Here is a 23675-nt window from a genome sequence, read left to right as displayed (position 1 = left end):
TTCATTTCTTATTTTTAAGAATGAACCGAACAAAAGAAAACAAGAACCAAACACTCCAAAAACAATTCTTCATTTTAATAGTTTTCCATTTCTTTGATTTCCCTCTTTTTTTTTTAGGCAAACGAACAGGCCCTATATATATTTGGCATTTCTGATGTCAAATTGACATTTGTAATTCCTTTTGATTCGATTTGTATTTAGGGCCTGTTCGTTTGTTTTCAAAAAAGCAAGAAATGAAAATGGAAATGGTGGAAATCTCAAAATAATCCATTTCTTCCATTTCCATCCCTAAAACTCACCCACAACATCCAATAAAATATTATTTTCATCCAACAACTCATCCACATCATCTAATAAAATATTATTTTCATCTAACCACTCATCCACCACATCTAATAAAATATTATTTTCATCTAACAACTCATCCATCACATCTAATAAAATATTATTTTCATCCAAACATCACTCAACTCATCTCTTTTTATTATTTCAAATCACTCACATCATCGAATAAAATATTATAACAATTCACCTCATCTCATTAACATTTTATTTCTTCCATTTCATCCCAAAAAGTTGTGAAAACACATTTCTTAATCTTTCTTCACATCAACCAATAATACAATGACAACTCATCTCATCTCATTTCATTTCTTATTTTTAAGAATGAACCGAACAAAAGAAAACAAGAAAACTACAGGAAATATGTTTCTTATAATTCATTTCCTTATTTTTTTTCGCCAACCGAACAACATCAAAACTAGTTTTCTTAAAAAATCACTCACATCATCCAATAATAATGTGACAACTCATCTCATCTCATCTCCATTTCTTTGATTTCCTTTTTTTTTAGCCAACCGAACACTCCAAAACAATTCTTCATTTTCCATTTCTTTGATTTCCCATTTTTTTTAAGGCAAACGAACAGGCCCTTAATTGAGACAGAAGTTATCTTTACAATTTTGATTGTTGCACCACTCTTTTTTTTTCCTTCCAAATTTTGAGAAGTTTTGTTTAAAATGCAAGATTATTATGTAGATGTACATCCTTATCAGCTTGTCTTTTGATACCATGAAAATAAGTACAATTATCTGAGGTCAAGAAAGTGAGGTATTTTTCTTAGGACCAGACGATCCTTGTTCAATGAACCTAACAGCTTCTTTTAGAATATTTATTGTGCTAGTTGTCAAATAAAATAAGATCAGCACAATCTCCTTGATGTGTAGAAAGGAATCTACGCAAGCTTGTGAAACTTTCTGCTGGGATTTTGATTGTGATGATAAACAAAAAGGCATTAAATCGTGACATTTATACCGTACTCAGCTGCCTTTGGAAATGTCGGATGCTGATGTTGGAGCAGGACTGAATCTAACCTCAGGCTCTGTTTTTCATTTTCCTTTTATATATTTCTTGCTTTATGCTTGTCAAGACATTTCTGCTTTTGGTCCAGAACTCTTTGAAGTGTTCTCCCTTTATTCTTCTTTTTAATCACATTGTTTGATTTTCTTTCTTAAGCAATCATTTCACCATATATTGGATTGCGTACTTTTTGTTTGGATTGTGTCTTTGATTTTTTGTATAACTTTATGAGAATTAGATAGGGTTAGAGATCTATCATGATCAGGAGACTATGTCTCATCATAATTAGGAGTTTGAATCCTATTCTAATTAGGAAGATATGCTAGAGATAGGGTTTTGGTTTCCCTATATATATTCTTCTATTGTTGGAGGAAAAACCAATGAGAAGGGAGATAATCAATATTCTTGTAATTTAGGGTTAGCAGAGGGCGTAGCCTGATTCAAGAATATTATGTGAGAGGCGAGGGTTTCGTATTCTTTATCCGTGCAAAAGATTACATCACTCGGAGAGGATTTCGCAGTCTTTGTCCGTTCAAAATATTGTAAAGAGAGGGCTTTGGAGATGATGTGAGAGTTGATTATATATGTGAGGTTGAGAGATTGATAGACGAGAGTTGAGTAGTTCATCTGTAGTTCTCCCTGATACATAGTAGATTTCTCATATTGTTGCCCGTGGACGTAGGTCGAAGTTGGTCGACCGAATTACATAAATCTCGGTGTTCTTTCTTCTTGATTGTGGTTGTTTTATATCTTGTTGATTGTGGGTTGGCTTCCAAGCTACGCATATTGTTGTGCGCAGCGAAAATTTCGGCAGCACCTCTGATGCGCAAGGTGCACAACAAGAGATTAGATCACAACGAAATTCCCGTTTCACAAATGAAACAAGAACCGAAAGTACAATATCTCAACAAAGTGAGATATACATTCTTTCTCTTATCAGTTCTAAGACTGACTTGTCGAGGGAACCTACAAGCTATTACAAATCACAGCAAGACAACGAATTTTACGTGATAGGGTTTACAATCACACAACTTAAACCCTCACACAAACTCTCAAATCTCTCACAAAAGAGGATGCTAAAACCCTAAAAGACAACTACACAAAACTTTGATGTTTTCTCCTTTCTTGCCTAGCACAAAACCCTAGGAGAACAAACTGCACACCGCCACACCCCTTTTCTCAAAGAATCCGGCGTTTTCCCTAAGCTGCGGTTTTCTGTCTCCTGCAGTTACACGAATCCGCCGCCACTCAAGAAAACCTTGCCCTTTGCCTGCACACTAACCTATGGCACATTCAAAGCTATATTTATAGCTTTGAATCGAATAGGGTGGGCCTGCTTCTTTTTTTTTCTTCACGCGTTAACATCACGTGATTATGATATTTTTACGTAGTGGTCCCCACAATCAATCCGCGTTCACAATTCTCCACCTCGGCAAAGTTTTCCCAAAACTGAGCCGACACCAACCAAACCAAATGTCTCACTTGTTGCGTCCAATACGAAGTGAAACAATTTACGACAACAGACTTAATCCACAACAAGTTGAGAACCCAAATGAGAATGCGAATAAACTCCAAACGTCAGTATCTACTCCAAAATCGATTGCATCATAAATAACTGCCTACGTATCCTCTTGCACAAGGAATGAAGCCTTCACGTAGTTCCCCCAAATGGCCTCCAAAGGCCTCAACACCGAAGAATGTTCAAAAGTTCCAAACAATGACCAAACTTAACACCTGAAACAACTTTGGTCAACATATCCGTAGGGTTGTCTTTCGTGTGGATCTTCTCCAACATGACGTCTCCTTCATCCAAGACATCACGAACAAAGTGGAATCTGACATCAATGTGCCTCGTGCGTGCATGATAAACCTGGTTCTTTGCCAAATAGATAGGCGACATGCTATCACAATGTACCTGAATGGTTTCTTGTGCAATCCCCAAGTCCTCTAACAATCCACGCAACCACAAAGCCTTCTTAACAGCTTCAGTCACCGCCATATACTCCGCCTCTGTAGTAAAGAGAGCCACTGTGGACTGAAGTGTACATCTCCAACATACCGGTGTTCCTGCCAATGTAAACACATATAATGAAGTAGACCAACGCTTGTTAAGATCTCCAGCATAATCTGAATCCAGGTAACCAATACAATCCTGCTCATTCTTCTCATCATTCTGGAAAATCAATCCAACATCCACGGTGCCTTTAACATACCGTAAAATCCACTTCACAGCCTCCCAATGACCCTTTCCGGGGTCGTGCATGTACCTCGATATTATGCTCACGGTCTGTGACAAATTTGACCTCGTACACATCATCACATACATCAAGCTACTCACCGCACTGGCATATGGAACCTTCGACATATATTTTCTGTCCTCAACTAAAACAGGCGGCATCAAAGCTGAAAGTTTGAAGTGGGGGAGCCAATGGAGTGCTCACTGCCTTTGCATTTTTATCAAAGCTGAATTTCTTCAACATCTTCTGCAAATAACTCCTCTGTGTTAACTTCAATCTCCCCTTCGTCCTGTCTCTCTCAATCTCCACACACAATACATTCTTCGCCTCTCCAAGATCCTTCATCTCAAACTCGAATGACAGCTCATTTTTTAACTTTCGAATAGCCAAAGAATTCCTGAAGGCAATAAGCATATCATCAACATATAATAACAAATAGATGTATTCACCATCCTGTAGCTTTTGCATGTAAACACATGGGTCATATGGGCTCCTCGTGTACCCTCGACCAATCATAAAGCCATCGAATCTTTTGTACCATTGTCGCGACGATTGCTTTAATCCTTAAAGAGACTTCTTCAGCTTGCACACCAATTCTTCCTTTCCTGCAGTTTTGAACCCAATAGGTTGTGTCATGTAAATCTTCTCTTCTAAATTTTCATGTAGAAAGGCTGTTTTCACATCTATCTGGACCAAATCCAAATCCAGCTGTGTCACCAATGCCAACAGAATCCTAATCGGTGAATGCTTTACAACAGGTGAGAATACCTCGTTGTAATCAACGCCCTCAAGCTGTGCATAACCCTTGACAACTAATCTGGCTTTGTACCGAATATCCCTAATAGAAAATCCCTCTTATTTGTATATACCCACTTGCAACCAATAGCTTTCTTACCCTTAGGTAGCTTTGCAAGTTCCCAAGTATCGTTCTTCTGAAGAGATCGCATCTCCTCCTCCATAGCTTCCCTCCACCTGATCGAATCAGGGCTAAACTTTGCCTCCCTGAATGTGGATGGAACCATATAATCAACGACCTCCATTGATAATGTATATGCAATCATGACATCATTATACCTAGCTGGCCGACGAATCAACCTTCTAGGTTTATTTGCTGCAATAGACTCCTGAACATGACCCTGCTCATGAGTCTCACAATTCAATGTATCCTCTATCTGCCCGACTGTCATCCCATCTCCTCTCAGTGTCACCCCTGTAGGAGTCTCGATGGATACAATGCTCTCTGAAGTGAGTAGAGTCACATCATCCTTCACCTACTGTAATATCTTCCGAATCTGGTCTTCCTCCACCTGCTGAGGAACTTGAGGTTTCATCATGTACGTCTCGTCAAATGTGACATCCCTGCTAATAACTATCTTCTTATCCTGTGAATCCCATAACTTGAAGCCTTTAACTTCATCTCCAAATCCCACAAAGACTGTTTTCCTCGCCCTTGGATTCAATTTACCATCACTGACATAGTAATAAGCAGGACACCCAAATATCCAAAGCGACTCATAATCACTAGCTACCGAGACCAACGTTCCAACTGAGTCTTTTCTTGTATCGCAGTGCACGATAACCTATTCACGAGATAGCTCGCATAAATCAATGCCTCGGCCTAAAAGGATCTTGGCAATCCACTCTGCATCATCATATATCGCACATTCTCTAGCAAGGTACGGTTTAATCTCTCAGCCACCCCGTTCTGTTGCAGTGTCTCATGTACTGTGAAGTATTGTCTAATGTCGTGATCCCGGCAAAACTGCAGAAACAGATCACTCTTATACACATCCATTGTCCGAACGAAGAGTCTTCACCTTTCTACATGTTTGCAGTTCCACTTTCTTTTTCCACTCCATAAAAATATCCATGATCTCATGTTTATGCTTCATAGGGTATACCCAATTCCTCCTGGAATAATCATCAATGAAAGTGACAAAATAGCTGACCCCACCAAGTGATGTGTTCTTGGAAGGACCACAAACATCTGTGTGAATGTAATCCAATGTATCTTGGGTGTTGTGAATAGCGGTACCAAACTTCACTCTAGTCTTCTTCCCAAGTACACAATGCTCACACAGCTTCATTTTACAGGTCTTAGCACCTTTTAATAGCCTATGTTTTCGCCAATGATTGTAGGGACTTATCTCCTGTGTGTCCTAGTCTCATGTGCCATAATGTGGTAGTGTCCTCCTCTGTAGTGATAGAAGCTGTCAGACCCTCTGTAACTGTCTTGCTTTTCAAGTAGTATACGAAGTTTTCCCTGACTCCTCGCATCACTATCATAGAACCCTTCGTGACCTTCGTTGTAGCATCATCTAAGGTCACCTGATAACCAGCTGCCTCCAAAGTACCAAGAGAAATGATGTTCTTCGTCAACTGCGGCACGAACCTCACTTCTTTCAATTCCCTCACCACTCCGTCATGCATCCTAATCCGGACTGAACCAATACCACCAATAGGGCATATGTGGTCATTTCCCATAAGCACGACATCCCTTCTTTTTAGCTCCTCAAAGCTAGAGAACCAATCCCTCCTAGGGCATATGTGATATGTGTCTCCTGAATCAAACATTCACTCTGTGGAGTCAGCATAGCAAACCGACGGTAGTGTAGGACACGAATAGCCCGAAGAATCTGACTCTGAATGTTCATCAATAGCTTTTGCAACATTTACTTCTGAAGCTTGTACAGCTTTTCCCTTGTTCTTCTCGGTTTTTTCTTTTCACTTTGGACAGTCAATCTTCCAATGTTCTTCTTCTTTACAATACCAACATTGGTTTCTATCAACACTCTTATAGGCACTCCTATTCTTTGACTTTGAGCAGTTGAATTGGCGACGGTTTGGATCACGGCCTCGAACTGCTAATGCATCTTCCGATGCATTCTCAGAGGATTCACCATCACTCTTCCTCAACTCATAATTCACCAAAGCTGATGTCACCTCCTTATAGCTAACAGTAGTTCTTCCATTGATCATAGTGAGAACGAACGTACCGTAATCATTCTCGAGCAACGAACACAAAAATAATATCGCATTGTCTTCATCCTCAATCATGATATCCACATTGACTATATCTGAAAGTAGATTCGTGAAATTGTTGACATGCTCCCTGATGAAAACTCTCCTCTTCATCTTGAATTGGTAAAACCTCTTTTTCAAGTAAAGCTGATTCTTAATGCTCTTCGTAAGATACTTCTTATTGAGTGTTTCCCACATTCTCTTCGCCGACGTCTCGTTCATTACGTCATAAATAAGATCCGACCTCAAGTATGACCGAATAACTCCAGAAGCCCTACTATTCATATTCTTTCAAATCTTGTTTTTTATGTCTTCAGGTTTCTCTTGTAACTCAAGAGTGTCCTCCAAATTCTGTTCATCTAAGGCATCCATCACCTGACACCTTCACAATCCGAAATTAATCTTGTCATCGAACTTTGAAACATCAATCTTCGTGTTATTGATGCTCGGATTTTGTATCGCCTTCGTAAGAGACGAACCTGATGTGCTTACTTCTTCCATGTTGTCGATCTAACTCTTCAGATAGGACTCCTTCACCGAATCATTCGAACAAGCCTCAAGCCAAACCTGAAGCTCTGATACCACTTGTTGTACGCAGCAAAAATTTCGGCAGCACCTCAAAAACCCTCAAGCCAAACCTGAAGCTCTGATACCACTTGTTGTACGCAGCAAAAATTTCGGCAGCACCTCCGGTGCGCAAGATGCACAACAAGAGATTAGATCACAACGAAATTTCTGTTTCACAAAGGAAACAAGAATCGAAAGTGCAATATCTCAACAAAGTGGGATATACACTCTTCCTCTCATCAGTTCTAAGACTGACTTGTCGAGGGAACCTACAAGCTATTACAAATCACAGTAAGACAACGAATTTTACATGATTCGGCAAATTGCCTACGTCCACTGGGCAAGGAGGGAGAAGATCTACTATTAGAGAGGGAGAATACAAATAGGATTTACAATCACATAACTGAAACCCTCACACAAACTCTCAAATCTCTCACAAAAGGGGATGCTAAAACCCTAAAAGACGGCTGCACAAAACTTTGATGTTTTCTCCTTTCCTGCCTAGCACAAAACCCTAGGAGAACAAACCGCACGCCGCCACACCCCTTTTCTCAATGAATCCGGCGTTTTTCCCAAGCTGCGGTTTTCTGTCTCAAGCACTTGCACGAATCCGCCGCCACTCAAGAAAACCTTGCGCTCTGCCTGCACACTAACCTAGGGCACATTCAAAGCTATATTTATAGCTTTGAATCGAATCGGGTGGGCCCGTTTCTTTTTTTTTCTTCACGCGTTAACATCACGTGAATGTGATATTTTCACGTGGTGGCCCCCACAATCAATCCGCGTTCACACATATTATAGTAGGCGGGGAGACGAAAATTCCCCAACACTTTTAAGGTGGGAGCCTTTGGTACGAACTGCGTTCTATAATGTTTGAGCTATATTTAATTTCTTGTTGGGACTTGTCTTTCGGTAAAATTGTGTTAAGGGGGGTTATTAGTTTAATCAAAAGAATATACCTATTTGAGCTTTTGGAGGAATCAGATTCACTTCTTTGATAATCGTGTGGCAGAAACCTAAGCTCTATTTGGTTACTGACCTTCAAGCTTCTTCGACATTTAATTGCTAGGCTTCGAAGCTTTGAGCTTCCTCTGCTTGCAAATTACAGAGCCTGCAGGTTGTCAAGGTTAATTTGTATCGGATGATTGCCAATCTTGTGCAAGATTAATTTGTAAAAAGCGTTGACATCTCCTTCACTGTTGTGTGTCTTTAGTAACTGGCAGAGATGCTTTTCTTCCGTATTTTCGTTTGTAATATGAAATCATATCATAATGAAAGTCTTTAATCAGCTGTCTTTTTGCAAATTTCTTGAATCTGATGAGAGGGTATTTGGACACTTGGCACCTTTCAAAAGTTACCAACTTCACCTATCATATAACGTAAATTTTGATCAGCCAGAATCATTCTTCTCTTTTGACTTGCTCTCTCTTCACCACTGAATCTTCTCTTTGATAACAGCACACGTCTCTCTCCTCTCAATTCAAAAGTTTTCACTTTTCTTAGCAATATTTCGTAGTGGAAACTATTACAAGGGCTCTGATATTAATAAATAATAATAATTTTGTATTTGAAGAATGTGACATGATAATGAACATTTCAGGAAACATATATCAAAGAATAATTTTGTATTTGAAGAATGTGACATGATAATGAACATTTCAGGAAACATATATCAAAGATAAACTTTGCCAGAAACTAATATCTGAGTGTGACATGATAATGAACATTTCAGGAAACATATATCAAAGATAAACTTTGCCAGAAACTAATATCTGATAATGACATTATAGGAAAAAAAAAACAACTCACATAGTCCTCATTGAACGCAGAGCCGCCAGTTCAGAATCCAAATATAAAAATTAAATACTTCAGGAACCACCAATGAATTTATGAACCTAGTATCCCCCACCCACCCAGGTTCCACTTCTCTCCCTCTCTTGCGCCATGAGTCTCAGAGAGAGGGAGCCTTTGGCTTCTCCCTACTTCATCTTCTTCATGATTTTAGGCGCTGCTTTTTTCTCTGAAACACTAGCTGCTGATTTAGTTTCCAATATGGTAAGTGATCTTACATAATATTATTTTTTATATGTTGGGTATTAATTACTTTCCTTTTTTTCCCCCTTCTCTATAAATGGTTTAAATTCGTTTCGTTAGAATATAAAATGATAAAAGAGGCTTTAAGATGATATATGAAACTGAAATTCTCACCCTCACCAGGCACACATTTATGCTATGTTTGGATGGAGGGTAGAGAAGGAAAGAAGAAGAGAAATTTGAATTTAATCTTGTTTGAGAGTTTTATTAGAGATTAGAGGAGGGAAAGGTGAGCAAAATTTACACTAACATGTTACAACCCAAATTGGGGGTAAAGGAGGGGAAGGGAAGGGAAGGATAAATTTACCCTTCCTTCCTTTCCCCTAGTGAGCTCCCAAACAGAAGTCCAAATATTTACCATGTGATAATTGTGTGATTTGTTTTAAACAGAATTCTGAATGGCGATGTAATGGAAAGCATTAAGGTTAAAAGTGCTTAAAACTTTAAAAATTGATGAAATTTTATGGTATTAAAGTTCAGTTAACCCTGAATTTTAAGAAACTAACAATGACTAATCTTTATTTTCTCACAAAATTTCGCATTAAGAAAATTTCATCATCTTCCACTAACCACTCTCTTCTTCTCCCTAAAAAGTCATTAAAGTAAATTGATCTCTTGACCTTTTTTTGCACTTCTCTTACAAGCTTAATATCCTTCTATGTATCTTTCAACTAATTACTACAAAAACTGACATGAACTTTAAGTTTCGTAGTAGGAACTTGAAAATAGATGAGGTTTATGATAGTTTTTTGATGAACAATATTGTGTCTCAACATATACTCCTGTATTTTCTTCAAAGATTAAAACAAACTAAAACAAAAACTCTCCCAATAGCTTTCTCAACAGAATCACGTTGCTCGTAAATTCGATGAATCTAGTGTTTTGTTAATTTTTGTGATGATTTTAAGTAATTGCATATGACCCATCTAAACTATAGCAGTATATATTAGCTTATTGCTTAACCATGGCAGTTAGAAGATGAGTCTAATACATAATTACTTTTATTAGCTCCAATTTTTCTTCATTCTCATTTTGATGATTAATCATTCCATTGAACTTTTCAGGACAAAAAGCATACTGTTCCAGCGGAAAATATCACTTGCAAAGAAAAAGAAAAAGTTAGCCAAGTTTATGTGCTCAAGGAGGCACTAAAATTCCTCGACGAAGATTTTTTCAACAACTCAAAAGTAAGCTTTTGGAATTTAATTAAATAGTAATTAATTCTGAGTTTCTCAAAATTTCTTTTAAAAAAATTGATGTACAATTTAACTTGTGCTGTCAATAGATTCGAGAAATGACAAATGGTGCAAAGGAGTTCAACATACCCGTCTTCAGAGAGAATCAAAAAATGGTTGCTTATGAAGATGGAGGCCTGCATAATCCATCAGTTTTAGTATTCAATGCATCCTGGGGCAGCAATGAAGCTCCGGTGGATATTGAAAGATTTAATTATCCTTTACTTAAAGGAGTGAAAAGGCCAAAGAAAGAAGAGGACATCGCCTTTATGTCGGTAAATAATTTCTATTTTCACAGTTAAATCCTAAATCTATTTCAAAGAGAATTTTCTCTGTTTTATCATAGGAAAGTATCAAGCATGTCATTAACTTCTTTTTTCCAGATACTTGAATTAGGATCACTTATTAGAACTAAGCAAATCACTTCTTTGGAGCTGACTAATATTTTCCTTCGAAGATTAAAGAGGTACGATTGAGATTCTGAATTTTTTTTAGTTGACTATCATTTGGCTAACAAATTGCTTTATAAACCATGATCAAAGAGGTATTGTTGAGGTAGTACCAAGTTTGACCATGAAAATTTTATTCTATATCTTAATGGGAATCGTTAGGTACAATCATGTACTTGAAGCTGTGATAACATATACTGAAGAGTTAGCATATGCTCAGGCAAAAGAAGCAGATAAGTTGAGTGACCAAGGAATTTATCTAGGTAACATCTGAATTTTCTATTCATTATCTACTTCTTAAATGAATGCTCGTCACCAAATGATGCATTCTCAAGTTTTGCAATTTTTACTACTTTGAACATGAATTTATATTCATTTTCTACTTTCTTGTTGCGCGCAACGGAAATTTCGGCAGCACTTCGGCAGCACAACAAGAGAGTCAGATCGCAATAAGAATTCCCGTCTCACCAAGGAGACAAGAATCTGAAGCGGATATCTCAACCAAGTGAGATATCGGCTCTTCCTCTCATCAGTTCTAGGACTGACCTGTCGAGGGATCCTAAAAACTATTACAAATCACACAAAAGCAGTACAACCAATTTTTACGTGGTTCGGCAAATTGCCTACGTCCACGGGGCAAGGAGGGGGGAGATCTACTAATAGAGGGAGAGAATACAACTAGGGTTTACAATCACTCTCAATCTAAACCCTCAAACAAACTCTCAAATCCCTCACAAATACCTCTCTACAAAAGGATGCACAAACCCTAACAAAAGCTAATGCTTTTTCTTTTGCACCTTCTCTGTAGCCGCAACTTGCTCTCCTGTAGCCGCAAACAATCAACCCCGCAAACAATCTCCTGTAGCCGCAACTTTTCCCTCTGCCTCAGCCACAAAAGAGAAAGGAAACAAAGATGACAAATGTTCCGTGCGCTCTCTGCTCCAAAACCTTACGCAGCCGCAAAGAGAAAAGAAAAAAGCAACCTCCTGCTCACAAAACCTAGGAAAAATCAACGTTTATATATAAACGTGATGTTGGGCCTTCGTGGGCTTTTCTCCCGTCCGTGTCCACTCACGCGGTTGTGAAACCGCGTTCACCTGCACCCACATTCACAATTCTCCACCTCGGTGAAGTTTTCTCAAAACTGAGCCGACACCAAAGCATCCAAATGTCCCACTCGTTGTGTCTAGTACGAACTCAATTCACAACAAGTCGAGAACCCAAACGAGAGTCCAAAACAATCTCACCCCATCAACTAATCCAAACCGGCTGCATCTGAAAGACTGCCTTCGTATCCTCTTGCCCAAGGAATCAAGCCGAACGTAGTTCACCCAAATGGCCGCCAACGGCCTCAACAATCACGAATGTGAAACAAGCTTCTACAATGATCAAACTTGTTGCTCAGAACCACCTTAGTGAGCATATCCATACCCCGTCGTAGACCGGCGCTTATCCAAATCCCCGGCATAATCCGAATCAACATAACCAATGCATAACTGCCCACCTTTAGTGTCCCGCTCATAAACCAAACCAACATTGAGCGTACCTCGAATGTACCTCAAAATCCATTTCACGGCGTCCCAATGACCCACTCCTGGATCGTGCATGTATCTCGATACCATGCTTACCGCCTGTGACAAATCTGGCCTCGTACATACCATCGCGTACATCAAGCTCCCAACCGCGCTCGCATATGGAGTCTTCGACATCAACTCACGATCTTCAACTGACTTCGGTGAAAGACCAGCTGAAAGCTTCAAATGGGCTCCCAATGGTACACTAACTGGCTTCGTATCCATGCTAACATGGAATCGCTGTAGAACCTTCTTCAAATAAGCCACCTGTGTCAAACAAATTCTGCCCTTCTTCTTGTCTCTGCCGATCTCCATTCCCAAAATGCGTTTGGCCTCACCCAAGTCCTTCATCTCAAATTCATTTGAAAGCTGAACTTTCAACTCATCTATAGCCGACCTGGAAGTAGAGGCAACCAACATGTCATCGACATAAAGTAACAAATAGATGTACGCACCTCCTTTTAACTTGCGAAAATATACGTAAGGATCAAACTGGCTCCGAGTGTACGAATGACCAATCATAAAACCATCGAATCGCCTATACCACTGTCGAGGAGACTGCTTCAAACCGTATAGCGATTTCTTCAGTCTGCAAACCAACTTATCTTTCCCTGCAGCTCGGAATCCCAATGGCTGAGTCATATATATTTCTTCATCAAGATCACCATGAAGAAATGCCGTTTTCACATCCAACTGATCTAATTCCAAACCATACTGTACCACCAAAGCTAGCAAAATCCGAATCGAAGAGTGCTTCACCACCGGAGAGAAAACCTCATTATAGTCAATACAATCTCAACGGAGTGCCTTCAATGCCCTCCTTCTTCGTGTATACCCACTTGCAACCAATTGCCTTCCGCCCCTTTGGAAGCTCAACAAGCTCCCATGTATCGTTCTTATGAAGAGATTCCATCTCCTCCTGCATAGCCACCTGCCACGAATCAGCCTCCGAACTCTGCTCGGCCTCTCTGAAAGTAGTAGGTACTAACTCATTGATACTCTCCACCGGAAGTGCATACGCAACTGTGTCGGCATACCGTGCTGGCATCTGTATGTTTCTCCTCTGTCTCCGAACCGCAATAGGATCCTGAACCTGAGCCGTCGATTTCTGATCCTGCACATTTGTACCCGTATCCTCCGTGTCACCGTCGTGCTCGCCTGGCGTCACCTCAGTCGGCACCTGCATGGATACTGTACTATCTGGACAATGTGGAGCTGCATCGATCTCCACCACCTGGGATATCTCCTCCGTCGGGTCGCTCTCCACCTGATGAGAGCTGGGAAGCTTCAAGATAGAAGCCTCATCGAATGTGACGTCCCTACTCAGCACAATCTTCTTATCCACTGGATCCCAAAGCTTGTATCCCTTGACACCACGCTTGAATCCTACAAATATGGCCTTCCTAGCTCGAGGTTCCAACTTATCAGTTCTAACATGATAATATGCAGGGCACCCGAATACCTTGAGCTGGTCATAGTCATGTGCTGGCTTTCCCGACCACTTCTCCATAGGGGTTTTCCCCTCAATCGCAGATGAAGGCAGCCTATTAATGAGGTGGCTCGCATACGTAAGTGCCTCAGCCCAAAAGATCTTCTCCAAACCACTCTGCGACAATAAGCATCGGATCTTCTCCAGTAAAGACCGATTCAACCTCTCTGCCACCCCATTTTGCTGCGGTGTATGACTAACTGTGAAGTGTCTCTCTATGCCCTCGTCTCGACATAGCTGCTGAAAGGGGTCAGAAGTATACTCACCACCGTTGTCGGATCGCAACGTCTTGATCTTTCTCCCAGTCTGCAGTTCTAATCTCTTTTTCCACTCCACAAACAAATCTAGGACTTCACTCTTCTTCGTCATGGTGTACACCCAACAACGCCTAGAATAGTCATCTACAAAAGTGACGAACCAATGTCTACCACCAAGTGATGCAGTCTTGGTGGGACCCCAAACGTCTGTGTGCACGTAATCCAGGATGCCCCTCGTCTGATGAATGGCAGTCCCGAACTTCACCTTCGTCTTCTTGCCAAGAACACAGTGCTCACAGAACTCAATCTTCCCACTCTTGGCTCCCTTCAATAGCCCCTGCTTGCACAATGCCTGCAGTGACTTTTCACCTGTGTGCCCCAATCTATAGTGCCAAAGTCTGCTCATGTCCGCTTCTGAAATAGCCGAAGCAACCTGGCCAATCTCGGTGCTTCCCTTCAGATAATACAAATTCCGATTGCGGACTCCCCTCATCACCACCAATGATCCCTTAGTAACCTTCGCTACAGCGTTTTCGAAAGTCACCTTGAATCCCTTCGCCTCCAAAGCTCCAACTGAGATAAGATTTTTCTTCAGTTGAGGAACAAATCTCACCTCCTTCAACTCACGGACTACTCCATCGTGCATCCTAATCCGTACGGTACCTATCCCACAAACGCCACAGGATTGATCATTTCCCATGACAACAACGCCCCCGTCGACTTTCTCAAAAGATGCAAACCAGTCTCGCCTAGGGGTCACATGAAAGGTAGCGCCGGAATCAAGCATCCAATCTGATGCATCCACATGGTTCACCTCCGGAGTAATCAGTAGAGAAAAGCACGAATCATCGGAATCATCGCCTTTCGCAATGTTCACCTCATTGGCCTTCGGGCCCTTTTTCTTGCTATTCTCCTTCTCTTTGAGCTTCGGGCAGTCTCTCTTCCAATGTCCCTGCTCCTTGCAGAATGCACATTGGTTCTTTGTTAATTGGTGGCGGCCTCTAGACTTTGACCTCCCTCTGTTACCACCTTTCGGATATGGGCTTCTACCTCTTGTCGACAAGGCCTCTCCTGAAGTACTAGCGCGGGAAGTCTCCTTGTCCTTCCTCCTCAAATCATAGTTGGTCAATGCGTTAGTCACTTCACTATAACTGATAGAAGATCTCCCGTTCAACAAAGTGAGCACGAAGGTATCATACTCCTCATCCGGTAAGGAGCCCAACAAAATAATCGCCTTGTACTCATCCGATATCTTCTCATCAACATTCGCCAAGTCCGACAACAACTTCGTATAGTTGTTCACATGAGCCGCAAGCGAGGTGCCTCTGGACATCTGGAATCTGAATAACCTACGCAGCAAGTGCAATCGGTTCTCAACACTCTTCGTAAGGTACTTATTGTTGAGAATTTCCCACATCTTCATCGCAGACGTCACCCCAATCACATCATACTTCAGCTCCTGTTCCAAACAGGACCTGATCACCCCACAAGCGTTCCTATTCATTTTCTCCCATACCGCCTCTTCATATTTAGGTGGCCTCTCGTGGACCATGATGGTCTCTTCCAAATTCTGAGCATTTAACGCATCCTGTACGTCGCTCATCCACAAACCAAAGTTGATTTTTCCGTCATATTTCACCACACTAATTTTGGTGTTTTGAAAACCAACTTGTATTGTACCCGCCATCGATTTGCTGCTTTCACCTTCTTCTCCCATTGCGAACTAACTCCAAATTGTAGAGAAAGAACAAATTTGATAGAATTAGGAACCACCCAACTGAACCCTAGATCGGATTCCAAATAGATCTCCTATCCACACGAGGAAAGCGAAATCTCCAACGGCAACTCCTAATGCTATCTCCACCGAAGCCGAGAACTCCAAGAACTAAGCTTCACACAAGAATCTTCCTCCACCAAAAAACCCTAGATCTGAAATCTGGGCTCTGATACCACTTGTTGCGCGCAGCGGAAATTTCGGCAGCACTTCGGCAGCACAACAAGAGAGTCAGGTCGCAATAAGAATTCTTGTTTCTCAAAGGGAACAAGAATCTGAAGCCTATATCCTATCAAAGTAGGATATTAGCTCTTCCTCTCGTCAGCTCTAGGACTGCGCGTCGAGGGACCCTAAAAGCTATTACAAATCACACAAAAGCAGTACAACCAATTTTTACGTGGTTCGACAAATTGCCTACGTCCACGGGGCAAGGAGGGGGGAGATCTACTAATAGAGGGAGAGAATACAACTAGGGTTTACAATCACTCTCAATCTAAACCCTCAAACAAACTCTCAAATCCCTCACAAATACCTCTCTACAAAAGGATGCACAAACCCTAACAAAAGCTAATGCTTTTTCTTTTGCACCTTCTCTGTAGCCGCAACTTGCTCTCCTGTAGCCGCAAACAATCAACCTCCTGCACCTTTCCCTCTGCCTCAGCCGCAAAGAAGAAAAGAAACAAAGCTGCCCTCTTGCACGCGAACTGTAGCCGCCACAAATGTTCCGTGCGCTCTCTGCTCCAAAACCTTACGCAGCCGCAAAGAGAAAAGAAAAAAGCAACCTCCTGCTCACAAAACCTAGGAAAAATCAACGTTTATATATAAACGTGATGTTGGGCCTTCGTGGGCTTTTCTCCCGTCCGTGTCCACTCACGCGGTTGTGAAACCGCGTTCACCTGCACCCACATTCACATTTCTTTCATATGAGTCTTCTAATTTCTGTTATGGGTTGCAGGTCCTCTTCATGGAATCCCATATGGGTTGAAAGATATCATAGCTGTTCCTCATTACAAGACCACTTGGGGCTCGAAAACATTCAGAAACCAAGTTCTTAACATTGAAGCTTGGGTCTACAAAAGGTGCACATCTTGAACATTCACAAATGCATTTTTGATCCTTCAGTTTTTCGAATTTAATCATCTTTTATTTCTAATAGTTAATTCTGTGCCAGGCTAAAGTTTGCAGGTGCAGTTCTTGTAGCGAAACTTGTTTCAGGATCTCTGGCCTATGATGATATCTGGTTTGGGGGAAGGACTCGAAACCCTTGGAATATCGCAGAGTTTTCAACCGGTTCATCAGCAGGCCCTGCTGCCAGTACCTCCGCAGGTATTTTCTTGTTGAGTCAAAAGAAATTTTAGCTCTCTCTCGGATTTCACTGCCTTCACTTATTCATACTTTACGACTGTCTTTCTAAAATTGTTGCCATGAACATGAAAGCAAAATTACAACTTGGTTACCTATTGTTCAGTACTGGTGCCTCTGTCCACAATCACAGTTGGACTACTTATGTTCTAATACTGGTACCTTTATCCAAAATCTTGGTTGAACTTCTTATGTTCTTAAAGTATGTGCTCTCTGAACATGCACAGAAAAAAATGCACAAAATGATTACCTGTTGTTCAATATTGGTGCCTTTATCCAACATCTTGGTTGAACTTTATATGACTGCTGCTAGAGTATAAACTATAGAAATGGCTAACACTAGCTTTGAAGATCAGGAAAAACGACTCAGGCAAGCTTTTGGACACTTGCCGGTCGACTGCGGATCAAGTCTGGTCTATCGGAAACGTGCACAGGTCGAAGGCAGATTCTGGAGTTGAGTTCGGTCGACTGCAGCAGTCGACCGCAGAGACCCTATAATTGATTTATGTTCTGTCGTTGGTTTCGGTCGACCACAACGGTCGACCGCAGAGACCCTGTAATTGATTTGTTTTCTGTCGATTCCTAGACGGTCGACCGCGACGAATTCGACGGTCGACCGCCAGTCGGGTCTGAGTCTGGGTTATGTTTTCTAACCCGTTTCGTTTTGTGTTGATATATAACCTTAATCACGATTATCAGGGTTTATGAAGGAAGACTTTGAGCAGCTTTTGAGAGAGAATTATGCATTCTTTGAGGAAGAATTTGTGAGAGATTTTAAGAGCTTTGTTTGAGGGTTTTTGGTGAGATTGTAAGCCCTATTTATATTCTCTTTTATCTCTAATAGTAAAAACTCCCTCCAACTTACCTCGTGGACATAAGCAACTTGTCGAACCACGTAAAATTCGTTTGTCTTGTTGTAGTGATTGTGTTTTACTTATTAGTTGTGATCTATCTCATTCTTGTTCGTGCTCTTTCATGTGTTTCGAGTTCCGCTGCGCACAACAAGTGGTATCAGACCTTCGAGTTTGGCTTGTGGCTTGTTTGGAGGATTCTCTGAAGGATTCTTATTTGAAGAGTTAGATCGTCAACATAGGTGAAGCAAACACATCGGGATTATCTCTTACGAATGCGATACAGAGTCTGAGCATCAATAACACTAAGATTGATATTCTGAAGTTCGATGGCAAGAATACTTTTAGTTTGTGGAGGTGTCAGGTGATGGATACGTTGGATGCCCAGAATTTAAAGAAGACTCTTGAATTACAAGAGGAATCTGAAGACATGAAGGATAAGGTTTGGAAGAAGATGAACAGTAGGGTTTGTGGGTTTATTCGGTCATGCTTGATGTCGGATTAGATTTATGATGTGATGAACGAGACGTCGGCAAAGAGATTGTGGGAAATACTTAATAAGAAGTATCTTACGAAAAGCATTGAGAATCGGTTTCACTTGAAAAAGAAGTTTTATCAATTCAAGATAAAGAGGGGGTTTCCATTAGGGAGCATGTCAATAACTTCACGAAGTTGTTTTCGGATATGACAAATATGGACATCATAGTTGAGGATGAAGATAAGACAATGTTACTATTGTGTTCGTTGCCGAAGGATGATTATGACACATTTGTTCTCACTATGATCAATGGAAGAACTACTGTTAGCTACAAAGAGATGACCTCAGCATTGGTGAACTATGAGTTGAGAAAAAATGATGACAAACCCTCCGAGAAGACATCGGGAGATGCATTAGCAGTTCGAGGCCATAGTCCAAACCGTCGCAAATTCAACCGCTCAAAGTCGAAGAATAGAGGTGATCATAAGAGTGTTAGTAAAAATTAATGTGCCTTTTGAAAAAAATGGACATTGGAAGAACGAATACCTAAAGTTAAAGGATAAAGCCGGGAAGAATAAGGGAAAAACTGTACAAGCTCCAGAGATGAATGTTGCCAAGGCTGTTTGTGACAATTCAGATTCGGATTTTTTGAACTATTCTTGCTTTGTACTACCGTCAGTTTAGTATGTCAACTCTACGAAATTGATATTAGATTCGGGAGCTACATATCATATTTTTTCTAGGAGGGATTGGTTTTTTAGCTTTGAGGAGTTAAAAAGATGGGATGTCGTGCTTATGGGTAATGATCACGTATGTCCTATTGGTGGTATTGGTATAGTCCGAATCAAGATGTGTGACGGGGTGACTAGGGAGCTGAAGGAAGTGAAGTTCGTTCCAAAGTTAACGAATAACATTATTTCTCTTGGGACTTTGGAGACAGCAGGTTATCGGGTGATATTAGAGAATGCTACTTTGAAGGTCATAAAAAGTTCTATGATGGTGATACGAGGTGTCAGAAAAAATAACATATATTACTTGAAGGGCAAGACAATTATAGGGGGTCTGATAGCTTCTATCACTACAAAGGAGGATACTATCAGCTTATAGCACATTAGATTAGGATACACTGGTGATAAGTCCCTACAGATATTAGCGAAACATAGGCTAAAGTGTAAAGGCCTGTAAGATGAAACTGTGTGAGCATTATGCACTTGAGAAGAACCCTAAAGTGAGTTTGGCATCGCAATTCACAACACCCAAGGTATATTAGATTATATTCACACAGATGTTTGGGGCCCTTCCAAAGCACATATCACTTAGTGGGACCAACTATTTTATTACTTTCATTGATGACTATTCCAGTAGAAATTGAGTATATACCATAAAGCATAAACATGAGGTCCTGGATATTTTCATGGAGTGAAAGAAGAAAGTGGAGCTGCGGACAGATAGAAAGATGAAGACACTTCGTTCAGATAACGGTGAAGAGTATAAGAGTGATTAATTTCTGCAGTTTTATCGAGATCACGACATTAGGCGACACTTCACAGTTAGAGAGACATCGTAATAAAATGGGATGGCGGAAAGATTAAATCGTACCTTACTAGAGAAGGTGCGATGTATGATATCACAGAGTGGATTGCCTAGATCCTTTTGGACCGAGACATTGGTTTATACGAGTCATCTCGTTAATAGGTTACCGTACACTACGATACAGTGGAAGACTCCTATAGAGCTATGGTCTAGTTCGGTGGCTAGTTTTGAGTTATTTCGAATATTCGGGTGTCCAGCTTATTATCATATCAATGATAAAAAATTAAATCTGAAGGCGAGGAAAGCAGTCTTTATGGGCTTTAAAGGAGTTAAAAGCTTCAAATTGTAGGATCCACAAGACAAAAAGATAGTCATTAGCAGAGATGTCATGTTTAATGAGACGTACATGATGAAACCTCAAGTCTCTCAGTAGGTGGAGGAAGACCAGACTAGTAGTATATTACAACAGGTAGAAGATGATGTGACTCCACCTACTCTAGATAGCATTGTATCCATTAAGGCTCCTACAAAGATGACATTGGGAGAAGATAGGATAACAGACGGGTAATTGGAGGATACAATGGATGGTGAGACTCAGGAGCAGGGTCATGTTCAGGAGTCAATTGTAGCAAATAGACCTAGAAAGGTGATTCGTCGGCCAACTAGATACAATGATGTGTTGGTTGCATATGCTTTACCAGTGGAGATCGTTAATGATTTGATTCCTTCTACATATAGGGAGACAGAGCTAGCTCTGATTCGATCAGGTAGAGGGAAGCTATGGAAAAGGAGATGCATTCTCTTCAGAAAAACGATACTTAGGAACTTACAAAGCTACCAAAGGAAAAGAAGACTATTGAATGCAAGTGGGTATATGCAAAGAAATAGTGATATTCTATTAGGGACATCGGTACAAAGCCAGATTGGTTGCTAAGGGGTATGCCCAGCTTGAGGGTGTTGATTACAACGAGGTTTTCTCACCCGTTGTGAAGCATTCGTCGATTAGGATTCTTTTGCCATTTGTGACACAGATGGATTTGGATTTGGTCCAGATGAATGTTAAAACAGTCTTTCTACATGGAGACTTAGAAGAGAAGATCTACATGACATAACACATAGGGTTTAAAGCTGCAGGAAAAGAGGATTTGATGTGCAAGCTGAAAAAACTTCTTTACGGATTGAAGCAATCACCGCGACAATGGTACAAGAGATTCGACAGTTTTATAATTGGCCAAGGATACACGAGGAGCCTATATGACTCATGTATTTACATGCACAAGCTATAAGATTATGAGTATATTTATTTGTTGTTATATGTTAATGATATGTTTATTATTTCCAAGAATTATTCGGCTATTCGAAAGTTGAAAAAGAAGTTGTCATGCGAGTTTGAGATAAAGGATCTTGGAGAAGCTAAGAAGATATTGGGTATGGAATACGAGAGAGATAGGGTGAAGAGGAGATTAAAGCTTACACAGATGAGTTACTTGCAGAAGATGTTGAAGAAATTTAGCTTTGATGACAATGCTAAGGCAGTGAGCACTCCATTGGCTTCATACTTTAAGCTTTAAGCTAAGATTTTACCTATTTCGGTTGAGGATAGAGAGTATATGTCAAATATTTCATATGCCAATGCGGTAGGTAGCTTGATATATGCGATGGTGTGTATGATGTCAGATTTATCACAGACCGTGAGCATAGTATCTAGGTACATACACGATCCCAAGAAGGGTCATTAGGAGACCGTGAAGTGGATTCTATGGTATATCAAAGGTACTGTGGATGTTGGTTTGATATTTCAGAAGAATAAAAAGATTAGGCAGGATTGTGTTGGATACGTGGATTCTGATTATGCGGGGGATCTTGATAAGTATCGGTCTACTTCAAGATATATATTTATATTGGCAGGAGCATCAGTGTGTTGGAGATATACACTTCAGTCTACGGTGACTCTCTCTACTACGGAGACGGAGTATGTGACGGTGACTGAAGTTGTGAAGGAGGCTTTGTGGTTGCGCGAACTGTTGGATGACTTGAGGATTGCACAATAGACCATTCAGGTGTATTGTGATAGCATGTCAGCTATCTATTTGGCAAAGAACTAGGTTTATCATGCACGTATGAAGCACAGTGATGTCAGATTCCACTTTGTTCGAGATGTTTTGGATGATAGAGATGTCACATTGGAGAAGATCCACACAAAAGATAACACTCCGGATATGTTGACCAAAGTTGTCTCAGGTGTGAAGTTTGGTTATTGTTTGGATTTATTGAACATTCTTCGATGTTGAGGGCCTTTGGAGGTCATTTGTGTGAACTACGTTCGGCTTGATTCATTGGGCACGAGGATACGTAGGTAGTTTTTTGATGCAGCCGGTGGATTAGTTAATATTAGTGAGGGGAGATTGTTTGAACTCTCGTTTAGGTTCCCGACTTGTTGTGAATTGAGTATGTTGTCGTGGATTTATTCCACTTCGTACTGGACGCAACAAGTGGGATATTTGCATGTTTTGGTGTCGGCTCAGTTTTGGGAGAAACTTCACCGATGTGGAGATTTATAGAAATGGCTAACACGGATTTGAAGATCAGGAAAACGGACTCAGGCAAGCTTTTGGACACTTGCCGGTCGACCGCGGATCAAGTCCGATCGACCGGAAACGTGCACAGGTCGAAGACAGATTCTGGAGTTGAGTTCGGTTGACTGCAGCAGTCAACCGCAGAGATCCTGTAATTGATTTATGTTCTGTCGTTGGTTTCGGTCGACCACAGAGACCCTGTAATCGATTTGTTTTCTGTCGATTCCTGGGCAGTCGACCGTGACGAATTCGGCGGTCAACCTCCAGTCGGGTCTGAGTCTGGGTTATGTTTTCTGACCCGTTTCGTTTTGTGTTGATATATAACCTTAATCATGATTATTAGGGTTTATGAAGGAAGACTTTGAGCAGCTTTTGAGAGAAAATTGTGCATCCTTTGAGGGAGAATTTGTGAGAGATTTTAAGTGCTTTGTTTGAGGGTTTTTGGTGAGATTGTAAACCCTATTTATATTCTCTTTATCTCTAATAGTAAAAACTCCCCCCTACTTGCCCCATGGACGTAGGCAACTTGTTAAACCACGTAAAATTCGTTTGTCTTGCTGTTGTGATTGTGTTTTACTTATTGGTTGTGACCTATCTTGTTCTTGCTCATGCTCTTTCGTGTGTTTCGAGTTCCGCTGCGCACAACATAAACTTATAATTAGAGTATAAACTTATAACCCAAGCCTCAACACAAATTTAGAAAGAAGGCATTGATCCGTAAAATACCCCAGCTTTTACCCTAAGGAACATGTCACAACATAAAATTATAATTCTTAATCTCATCATGACCCATGCAACAAAAGGTACTTAATTTAAGGG

At 40.7% G+C, this 23675-nt stretch overlaps 1 protein-coding gene across 4 annotated transcripts in view; it reads left to right on the top strand.

Moving 5' to 3' along the window:
* LOC109824272 (glutamyl-tRNA(Gln) amidotransferase subunit A-like) overlaps positions 9018–23675 on the top strand; it is a 24418-nt gene continuing 9760 nt past the window's right edge. For 2 of the 4 annotated variants that reach the window (XR_002242587.1, XM_020390835.1), the window contains exons 1-7: positions 9021–9239; positions 10343–10465; positions 10564–10788; positions 10897–10979; positions 11125–11225; positions 17012–17135; positions 17228–17382. Coding sequence is in view for 3 of the 4 variants with exons in the window: in XM_020390835.1 (XP_020246424.1) it covers positions 9129–9239; positions 10343–10465; positions 10564–10788; positions 10897–10979; positions 11125–11225; positions 17012–17135; positions 17228–17382 (922 nt within the window). In the remaining variant the exon portion in view is untranslated. Of the gene's footprint in view, positions 9240–10342; positions 10466–10563; positions 10789–10896; positions 10980–11124; positions 11226–17011; positions 17136–17227; positions 17383–23675 lie in introns of all 4 variants that reach the window. The other 2 variants (XM_020390837.1, XM_020390836.1) reach the window with 2 other exon arrangements.

This window comes from Asparagus officinalis, chromosome 9, assembly GCF_001876935.1.
Source record: "Asparagus officinalis chromosome 9, Aspof.V1, whole genome shotgun sequence".
Taxonomy (NCBI): Eukaryota; Viridiplantae; Streptophyta; class Magnoliopsida; order Asparagales; family Asparagaceae; genus Asparagus; species Asparagus officinalis.
This window is presented reverse-complemented; position numbering and strand designations above follow the sequence as displayed.